The 10,873-nt window shown below is 54.1% G+C and overlaps 1 protein-coding gene across 4 annotated transcripts in view; it reads left to right on the forward strand.

Moving 5' to 3' along the window:
* The window catches only part of MID2 (midline 2), a 136,409-nt gene that overhangs the window by 86,069 nt on the left and 39,467 nt on the right, over positions 1-10,873 (forward strand). For all 4 annotated transcript variants that reach the window (XM_049828256.1, XM_049828255.1, XM_049828258.1 and 1 more), the window contains exon 3: positions 10,664-10,759. In XM_049828256.1, the coding sequence (XP_049684213.1) occupies positions 10,664-10,759 (96 nt within the window). The remainder of the gene's footprint in view (positions 1-10,663; positions 10,760-10,873) is intronic.

The following is a 10,873-nucleotide window of genomic DNA, read 5'->3' on the forward strand; positions in this document are numbered from 1 at the left end:
TTTGGGGTCTTGGAGGGGAGCTGCCAGATGTCCCTGCCCCTCCGTAGCCTGGAAGCGGATATCATGACAAGGTCTGTCCCCTGATGTCTCAGTCAGCGATGAAGGATGCAGAAGAGAGACCACCAAAAAGCTGCTGCGCTTTACCCTGTGCTGACTTGTCACTGGGATGAAGGGAACCAGCCTCTGCTGGAAGTTTATTTGGTGGAAGCGTGAAAGCGGAGCTCTCCTTTGGGCAGCTCCTGGGTTTCTCCTCCAGCTCCTGGGACAAGGCACGCAGAAGCCCAGGAGCTGCAGGCTGCCCACGGCTTTCCCCTTTGTGCACTGCGGTTGAGTGGACTTACTGCTGGCCCTCACACCTTGTGGTGACTTAGGAGAAGGTCTAGTCACCCTGTAACAGAAGGGGTGTCAGTTGGCTTGTTCTCGTCCTTTTTCTCGTTTTACCCAGGAAAACAGATCAACGTGACTTGCCAGGGAACAGCTTGTTCCTTGGGAGATGTGCTTGTGTGGATGAGCTCCAGCAGCAAGAGGTTATCCATCACCAGCGAGCCATTCCTCCTCTCTCTGCGGTGAGGAGGACGACTCGTGCCAAAGACATGCAGGTGTTAGGGCTCTTACAGGATCTTTGCCTGAAGGAATATTTTCAGAAGCAAAGCTCCTGGTTCTGTTAAGTAGTGCAGAGACGGAAAGAGCAAACAGGGGAAATGTAAGTCCTCGAGATGCATGCAAAGCAGCCAGACAGCAAAACTTGCCAAAACGATGCTTCAGAGCGAGTCTGCAACTAATCAGCAGCTTTGGAGAAATGACAACATTAAACTATTTCATGTGATTTCTCCCCCCCACCCTTGGAACTGTGCGGGACAGCTTTGATTTATAGGAGAATTAGCACGCTCCCCCCACCCCATTCCTCAGGTTGCCTGTCTGTAGGAACAGAAACATTTTGTTGTGTTCCTGGGGAAATGAGGCCAAAGAGTGAGTTTCTGGGAGGAGGTAAGCATGACCCTGGGTTGCTCCCATTGACAGGCAGCAAGTTTTACCCACAGCTATTTTTTTCCTCTCGTTTCTTTAGTTGAGAAACCAGATATGCCTTAAGAAGACAAAAGCTCTGCATGTGTATGTGTGTGTTGGTAGAAGTTGAAATCGCCGCCGTAGTTGAGGATGTGCTTCAGTAGTGTCCCCGTGGTATATGAGGGTGTGCTACAGGGACGGAGTGATGCTTGGGAGCGGTCCCAGACCTGGCAGCAGTAAGACCATGCAGAAGTCTGGCCGTTTGCCACATTCAGAGGGCTGAGCTCTAGGAGGAATGTGGTGGGCTTCAGAAAGATGTGTAGGTGCAATTATGCAGCTGGACATTCATGGGAGGTGTCGTCCTCCTTGGCAGACAAGGACTGTCACTGGCAGAGGGAGGAGAGGGGCCCTGGCAAAGCTGCTCCACCTCAGGGGAAAGGTCCACGAGGTGCTTTGGAGCCTGGAAACCTTTGTAGTGCAATATCTTGGGTCGCATCAGTGTTAAGGTCCCTTTTCCAGGAGCTTCCAGCCCCAAGAGGTGTGAAAGGTAGCTGTGATTCTGCCAATGGACGTGTTGCACCCAATGTGGGGAGGTCGGTGGGGACGACATACGGTCGGTGCCTCGCTGGCATGAGGGGTCCCTTGGGGAAGGGAGCGAGGTCAGTGGAGCCAGATGAGGGAAATTCGCTTATGTGTTTGCATGCCTGGCCCCCGTCCCAAGCATGGCTCCTCTGCACCTCGTTATGGTGTCTTAGGGCAGGTCCTGAGGGGGAAAACCCAGGAGCCAGGGTTGTGCTCGCTGCATTACCCCACACAGGGGTCTGCAGCCCTGGGTCGCCTCACTTGCGTGGAGAACATTGGGTGCTATAGCCCTGCCGGGCTTCAGGGTTCGATTTAACAACAGGCAAGGAAAGCGCTCCTTTAATTCGTTAAAGGTCTTTCACCATGAGCACGCACCCCTTGGCAGCACCAGCCAGCATCTGGGGTAAGCGCTTGCTGTTGCTAGCATCTCCCCAAAAAACCAAAGGTGCCTTTTGTAGCACCGGCCCTGCGGCCAGCCATGGGCCTCTCTCTAGCGCAGCGTGGGTTTGCCAGGACGAGGTGCACTTGCAGAAGCAGGTGGTGTTATACATCCTGGAAGAGGTGAGGTTTCCTGGTGGCTTTGTGGGGCAGTGAGTCTGGGATGTGGCTTTCCCTGCAAGGCGTAAAGCTGTCATGGCACCAGGGCTGCTTCAGCTGCACCAGCGAGCATCCTCACGCGAAGCTGACAGCACTACAAATCTGGGTGAGTGAAAATATGACACGTCCTTTCATTTTAAGTGCCTCTTCACTCCAGCTGCAGGATTTTCCAGCTGCCTCAGTGGTCATGAACCGCATCTGTGTAAATCGAACAGGCTCACTGTAACTCTCCTTGCGAGCGATGCCAGTACGGTTTCCATTCTCCCTCCCATCCTGCCAAAAACCAGAGCTCATCTGAAGCCGCGGGACAAGAGGAATTTCCTGAGAAGGATGAACAAGCCGTTCTCATTACCACGTCTTTGCTGCTGCAAAGGAGGCTTACCCACTCCCCTACCTAGGAGCCCCTAACGACTGCCGTCTCGTTAGTGGTCATGGGCTCGTGACAGGGCAGCAGGAGCGCCTGGGCGGAGCGCAGGAGAAGCCCTGGCCGCTCCTCTTGCTTTCCTCCGGTCCCTTGGCATAGCCAAGAGGAGGAGCGGCTGCTGCTGTCATGTCTTCATTATTAACACCATTGCTCTTCAGCATCAAACCTCTCACCCTAATGAAGCAATTTGTTGTTTGTGCTTCGTAGTCACTCGGTAACTTAGGCGGCAGTACGGATGCTAATGGAGCCTTCGTTTCACATCCAGTCAACGGCTCACATCCGCGGGACACGTGCAGGGGTGTAGACGACTTGTGGTGAAGATGCAGGGTGCGACCCTGGGGCACGTGCCCCACGTCAGGGTCTGCCCCTGACTCCTGCCCCGCTGCAAGGCAGGGGATGGCCCAACAGCGGGCTGGGAAGCATCAGCAGCTATTGCGGTGCTTTGGGGTCACCGGCCTGAGGTTTCTGCAGCCTTGCACCCACCACAGGGAGACACTGGCTCTTGTGCAGGCCAGATGACTCTTGGAGATTGCTTGTCACCTGTAAGCTGAGGGCTCCTTGCAGCCGTGCACTGGATGCTGAGTGGAAGAGTTTTGTCAGCCACAACAGATAGTTTTCCTGTATCCTTTCTATTAGGGAAGGACGATGTGTTGGAAACATGTTGCTTTTTAGGTAAGCACATCTGCGGGCAGAAAAGTCCCCTCCCTGCCCAGGAACACCCACTTGCTCTGCTCAGCACCTTCCTCCAGGCTGCAGACCCTTCCCACCCCTCCGGCTGCTGGCGTGTGGCTCAGGGCAGGTCGCAGGGAGGCTGCAGGTCTCCGAATCAGCCGACCTTTTGATGTTGCTGCTCTTAAGCTCTGTCAGGCACGGGATCGTGTGCCTGCGTGCATGTGTTGGGCAAGGAGCGCTTCCCTTCTTACCGACGAGGTAAGGGAATTTGGGCTCTAATGAAGAATTTTACCTTGATGTGTAGCCAGGCCCTGGGGGAGCTGCTGAGAAAATCACCTGCAGCACCGACGTCCAGACCAGTAAAACCCACAGCAATTATGTGAAGGGTAAAAAAAACCTTACTGTCTCCTCAGGTGATGGGTTTGGAGAAGCCTGGCTGCCTCCCCTTGGAGGAAATGCATTTCTCATTTAGAGAGAGCCTGGCAAGAGAAGCCCCTGGCAGCCTTTCTTAAGGAAATGAGGGCTTGAGATAGGGGCAGGAGCATCCCGGGGAGGTCCCTGCCAGCACAGGCTCCTGCCCCGTGTGCCCCAGGCAATCCCCCCCCCCACCCCTGGCATGGCCTGGGCAGCACCTGGGTGAACAGGCAGAGGGTCACCGCTCTGGTTGGGCACTCCAACCCGTTGTATTTAGGCCACAGCTAACTGGGACGGCTCCCGTTTCGGAGACATCAGGACATTTGATTGCCCACTGGGCACGTCCTCTGGCAAGCATCTGAGTGGTGATTCCCTGTCCCTCCTTCAGTGATGGACTTGCATCCTCTGTGGCGAGAAACTCTAGATGTTACGAGCCAGTGGCCAAAACAGTGCTTGTTAGATACTGCTAGAAGTAAAAAGAAACCAATGCACCTTACAGCTGCCTGCAAGAGCTGCCTCCCTGCCCACCACGCCACTGGAGGAGAACCGTGCCGAGTCCAGCTATACTCGGCGGTGCCTGGTCAGGAGCTTTGGAAACCTGGTAGGGAAACAAGTCAAGCTCAAACCCTCCTGCCCTCTGGGGTCAGTGTGTTGTTTCCTCGTCCTTTGCAGCGGTGGAGGGATCTGGAGCCCCGCGGATGCGCCAGAGGATGGAGGGAAGAAGCCACGCGCGAGCTGAGCCTTTCGGCAGAGCTGCCGTGGGAAGGAGTAAATAACGTGTTGCTGCTTTGGTGGTTAAGCATCTGCACAGGTTCGTCTGCTCTCATTAGGCTGGTTTTGGGACCATCCAGTAATTAAGTGCCAGAGCTGCTGGGAACCTGCCGCACCTGTAATGGTGTCCCGGGGGGTGGATGTGGGGGTATGTGCAAAGCCCGGCGCGCTCGGGGAGGGCTGTGTTACATGCCCAGATTGTTTTCTTATGTCTCACAAGGCAAGACAGAAGAGGGGCTTGCTCCCCATAATCGAGACGAGTCCAAGCAATGCTGGTTAGCTCAGTCCAAAAGAAGATGCTCAAGAAGAGCCAAAAAAATGGAAATCCAATATGTGCTAATTAGGCAGTGGCACAACAAACAGCTGCAAATTTTACATTCAGTTAGCCCTGTTTACTTGGGGTTTTTTCTTCTTTTATTTTTTCTCCTAAATTTAAATTCCCAAGGAGACACTAGATACAGCGTGTGCTAATGCAGTCTGCGTTGAGAGGCTGTGTGGAGAAGCACTTATTTCTGATCCTGCCTGCCCTCCCTCTGCACCCATGTCCCTGCTCAGCCCAGCAAAGCTTCCCCTCTGGGGTCCGGGCTGATTCCTTCCTCTCTCTTTTATCTCATTGCAGATTGGAGCACAGTCACTGAAACGGTAGCTTTGCCCCACTGAGAGCAGGATCCAGCCCCAGCTCTTGCTGGGCTGAGATAACTCTGTGCTTGCTGTGCGTGGGGTGAGGAGACCGCCCCCCAGACTTCAGGCTGGGGACCGGGACATTGCTTGAGCACCACGTGCCGGGGCAGCACCGGTGACTGCCACCGCGGGCCTTGTGATGCTGCCTGGGTGGATGCAGCGGGGAGCCCTGTGCTGTGGCATGCCCGCAGCCGTGTCCCCAGCACCCCCGGCCACCAGCCGTGCTCCCCACAGGGGAGCTTTCCTCCGCTTCCCAGGCCAGCGTGAAGGTGAGCGTAGAAAGAGCCGCTCAGGGTTTAAACCTGATAAACACATTCAGAGCCATTCTTAATTGCTCTGACTGGGCAAGGGACATGGAGGGGGATGTTGCAAGCTGTCTTTGCGCTGCACTGAATTGCACCCTCGTGCATCCTCGTCTCTCGGCCAAGTGCTTCCCCTCGCTCCCTGTCCCCCTCCGTGCAGGTGGCGGACTGGTGGGATAACTACCAGAGCCTCTTTGCCTGGCTCAGGGCTCCTGCTCTAGACGCTCTTCAGCACAATTAGAAACACTGTCAGAACCTCGCCGTAACAAATTACTTGATTTTCTAGGTCAGCTCTGCCGGTTAGGGCGATACCAGGCACTGAAAGCTGGCAGTTTATTTCAGCTTTTACTCGGTGTGTTTTGCTCCAAAGCGACTTAAAATGCATTAGTGTCACAAGGCGGGAGCTGCGCGGGAGCTGCTCGGCAGCTCAGTCGTGTCTTTCAGTCACTTGTCCTATTGTCTGGGGAAATTCTTTTAGCAAAGGCAGGCAGCTGCCTTGCTTATCATATTTCCCCCGATTCTTTTTTTTTTTTTTTTCTGGGGGCTGGGAATTGGTTATAAACATCCTCTCAGAGGGATGTGTCGCTACCAGGGCTGATGGTGGTAAATAGCGGGTGGGCTCTGTGCTCTCACTGCCTGCTGGGGAGGGGAGATGGGAGCGGGAGCATCTGCTGGCATGGGAGCAGTGCCAGGGCTCTGGACCTGCCGTGGCCACGGAGAAGAGCCTTGGTCTGTGCTGCGCTCGCCAACGCCTGGGTTTTCGGTTTGGCAGCGCAGCAGCAGCTGTCGTTAGTGGAGCTGGGAGGTGCTGCGTAACCACCCCAACACCCTCCCTCCCCAAAATGCACCTCGGAGGGAGGCAAATGCGGTCGGGACTGACCCTGGCTGCAGGTAACGCAGGCCAGCTGCCGGTTAGGAGGAGAGGCCGTGCTGGTGTTCCAGACATGAGCCACGTCGGTGCCCCCGTCCCCACAAAGCCAGCGGGTGCCTGGGGCAGAAGCTCAGTGCACAGCAGCGTTTTGGCTGGGAGCGGGGATATGGCTGTGGGCTTCCCATGGCTCCAGCAGCATTGCAGCTGCAGGATGCCATCAAGAACTTTTGACTGAGGTTTTAAAATCTGACCAGCTCCTGCAGGAGCGATTGTGGCTGACTCCAGATACCCTGGGCAACGTACTGGTGGCATCTGGCTTTCCTGTGCTGCTCCACCAAAGAGGACACCCAGCAGCAATCCTTCCCCGTGCCAGGAGCCCTGACAGCACATCCTCGGCCACCGAGGGCTTGGCCATGCATCCTTGGCCTGGCAGAAATCCCAGCCAGCTGCTGCAGGTGCCCTTCCCCTGCATTGTTCTGGTGAAGCTGGTGAATGGTGGTAGGCATCCAGGGACACGTTTTCCTGCTGCTTTGCAGCCCCAGAGGTTGGGGCCGGCAGGCGTGCGGGGAAGCATTTTGCAGCTGGTTTGGCTTTTGCGCGTGTGTGCATGCGCGTGTTTATGGATGCACGTGTGGTTTGTGTCTGTGGTATGTGGAGGGAGCAGGGCGGCAGGGACCCGCGTCCTTTATTGAAAGCAATTATAAATGAACAAGAGCAATGAAAAAAGCACTAAATAAATCGCTGAAAGTAAACACTCTCCAGTTTTGGCTGCCTTTGCACGAAGATAAATGTGGAAAGCCCGTCCTGTAATAAGGCAGAGCTAAATGACGCCCTTCCCTGCTGTCTCTCCAGGCTCGCTGGGATGAGCCCTCTCGCCCATCAGAGCAGCACTGGGGCTGGTTGCAAGTGAACGTTAGTGCAGACCAGCAGCAGCAAAAGCCCCCCATGCCACCGATAGCCTTTGCACTCCCGTGTCTAAGGCTTTCCCCAGCTACAGGGCACTCCATATTCTCCTGTCCCATGCCCAGGGGTTCCCACTGGTGCAGAAGACCTGAGGCTCGTGCGGCTCAAAGCCCGTGGGAATCAGACCCCCGCTCACCCGGTGGCTCCAGCAAGACCAGGTCTGTGCGTTGCTCCCGAGCAACTCAGCGGGGACCCCTTTCCCTGCCAGCCTGCTTGGGGCTCAGAGGCTGCTCTGCTCCCATCTCCCAGCTGGTTGAAGCCATGAGGCTGACTGCGTTTCCCAGTGCAGACCAGCTTCCAGACTGGTGTGGGGGGACCTGCCATGGAGTGCAGCTCCCAGCAGCGCAGGGAGTGCAGGATGCTCCTGCCAGGTGCAGGCAGGGTCATGTTTGACAAAGCACAGCGGATCAGGAGGAAGCCTAATATTTGTAATTCCTAAAGTTGTCTTGAACCCCCAACCTTGATGCTATCTTCAAACAGGAATAGAGAAATCCATATTTAGTTCAACTGCTTGTTTGATATTTGGAGAAGAAAGAAAATCGAGAAGTTGTTGCTCATCATGCACATAACTAAATAAAATATGAATGTCGGTGCCATGTTATTCAGCCTCTTTGGTTGGGTGCCAAATATATTTATTTTGCATCTGGACACCTGCAGGTAAATGAAGTGCAGCCGCTGAGCTGCTTTGTCAAAGCTGCCGGAGAGGGTTTGATCCTGGCAGGGTGTTTTGCGAGCTGTGCGGCTGCAGCCAGCTCAGGCTGGGAAAGGCTCAGCTGCTTTCCCACAGTGACCGTATGTGTGCACTCTTCGTCTCCGGTCCCGCTGTCCCCGGGCAAACGGGTTTCCATCACCTGGGTGACCCGGCCCCTTCGTCTCACTGAACGCCAGTGACTTTTGCTCAAGGACATGGTGGTGTTTCCTTTTCATCTCTTTTCTCACTTCCCAATTGTAGCGAAATCAACTATTCTGTATTTCAGGCCAGAAGGTGAATGTTTGGGGAAATTATGAGCATGTTATAATGCAATTAAAAAACAGCCCCTATAATTGCCGTAATTTATATATACCTACAAAATAACCAGCTGGTGTAATCAAAGCTTCTAGTATATTTTATTTGTTTCAGCAAATCAAACAGAAGGAAATGGTTCCATCTGCATTTTCACGTGCTGCACAAGGGTTTGCAGCAGTCAGAGGTGCCTCGCTAAGGAAGCCCTGCAAAACCGGGGAGCAGCCAGAGAGGGTGCTTGCTCTTTGAGCCATCATTAATACGAGTAAAACACTGCCCACTGCTTCAGCATCACTGCAGTATCGGCGTACGCTTAACGAAGGGATAGGTGCTCAGGGGCAGGTTTTGTGCATGTTTATGGATGGGGGAGTAGTGATGCTGTCCCCTGGAAAACTTGGGATGCTGCAAATGTGTTTTGGACTCGTGTGCTTCAAAGAGCATGTATCGAGCTCATCTCCCCTCCCTCCCCTTCCTGCCCTCCATCAACAGCCCTGGAACATTAAAGCAGATCTGCTGCAATTTCAAAGCTGCAACTTCAGTGCAGCCGAGTTAGTGATGAGGAAGATAATTAGCAAGTTAAATGTTCAATGCTTTAGTCAAATTATGTTTAATAATATTGAGCTATAAGGAAAAAGGGTGGCAGGAACTGTTAGCAGCTGGCTTTTTCATTATCGATACAGCGTTGTTGTGCAAAGCACTTTCCACTTAATTGAGGCACCCTGGGTTTTATTTCATTTTTCAAGCCTGTTTCTGTGTTCTGCTTCACCCGCCGTTGGCTAGCAATTTGCAGGATTGCAAACGAGCTCAGAGTATTTTAGGAGTCAGTGGTTTTTCAGGAATGAATGCTTTGCCTGTGCTTCATGACTACGATTCAAGTTCTCTTGGCTAACTAGCCCCCAAATTATCTGTGCGTGCAGAGAAAGGCCGTGTTTATGGGTCTGCTGGAGTCTTGATGAAAGCCTTGGACTGCAGTTTCTAGCTGAGGATGAATAAAACACCGCAGGGATCCTCTTCCAGCCCTGAAGTTTAAAATATTAATAGGATATCATTTTCCCGACAAGCGTTGCAACAGGTAGTGAGCGCTTTGTTATAAAACATTTCCTCTTAGTGGAACTGCGTATTTTAATGGAAATGCGGTGTCACGTAAATTATTGATATCTGAAAGAAATACGAGTCCACCGTGTGTCCGCAGATATCGAAATCTTTTCAAATGGGCTCTTTCTCTGCGCTCCACTGGATCCCATTCTGCTCCATGAATATTGCAGCCTGCGGGTGCCAAAACAGACCGTGCTCCCCGGGGATCCCCACGCCGCTGGGGTTGTGACCTGCCGGCGGTGATCCGCTCCCACGAGCAAGAGGCAGCGTGGCTGGGGAGATGGGAAGGAGAGTGCCGGCAGCTTGCGGCGGGGACCACAAGCTTCTCCCGGGGGCCCTTTATTGCTGGTACCAACAGAGGATGAAGAGGGGAGAGCAGGGATGGAAAATAGGAGCGATTCATTCCGAGCAGGCAGGCTTGCTGGCTGGCCATCAAAGCAGAATAGCTCTTTATACTTTTCTAAAAAGGTGGGATGTGGTGGGAGGGAACGGCCGCACTCAGCCGGGTTTCGGCAGCGGTGGGCAGCCTGGCAGGAGCTGGGGAGGGTTTTGTCCCTGCTGCTTGGCAGAGGCTGGGGATCACCGGCTGCCCGCACGGGGCAAGCTGTCCCCGTGGCTTGGTCTGGAGCTGCCACGTTGCTCTCCCTGCCTGTGCCTGTGTTGCTCCGTCAGGGATGGTTTGCAAAGGAGAGAAGTCCCTCTCTGATGGTTCAGCAGGCTCTTGTTTGGCTTCCTTACCACGTGCAAACCAAAATTGATGACGAAAATAGCAGTGCTGGCTTCTTTCCTGGTAGAAACAGGGGGAGGGGCACTTCTAGTCTCTCCTACCTTGTCAGAGGGTTCAGCAGCAGCAGCAAGTGGTTTGGGAACATTTTTGAGAAACTTAGATACTCCTGATGTTTTTCCAGGAGTACAGTTGCCAGTACAGTTTTCCAGGGAACACAGGAGAAACTCAGCTTTGCTGCAACAACACAACCCACCCCGGCTTCTCAGACCATCTCCAGAGGAGCAGCAAAGGGCAGACACCCACGCTGCCACCTCCTCAGGGCCACCACGGCGCTGAGCTCGGTGGCCCCCATCTTGGGCCAAGCATTTGCGCAACCCACCAGCATGGACAGGAGGTGCCAAGAAACCCAAGAGCCTTTGCCCAAGTCGTCACTCCCTCAGGCAGCATGTTGGGTGGCAAATGCTCTCGGTTGCTAATGGGGGACTGGGGACAGTCCTCCAGCTTTGCTGATCTTTTTGTTTTTTCTCTTTCTCCTCTCCCGTTTCTGGACTCGCAGCAAACCCTGGAGACGAATCTCACCAACCTGGTTAAACGCAACAGTGAACTGGAAAACCAGATGGCCAAGCTGATACAGATCTGCCAGCAAGTGGAGGTTGGTGAGAGCAATCAGGGGACTGGGAGGGTGATGGGGAAGGTGCACTGGGAAGTTCCCAGCTCGAGTGACAGGATGCATGGGATTGCTCCTGTGTCCTTTCCCCGGGGGCTG

This window comes from Accipiter gentilis, chromosome 24 (assembly GCF_929443795.1).
Source record: "Accipiter gentilis chromosome 24, bAccGen1.1, whole genome shotgun sequence".
Taxonomy (NCBI): domain Eukaryota; kingdom Metazoa; phylum Chordata; class Aves; order Accipitriformes; family Accipitridae; genus Astur; species Astur gentilis.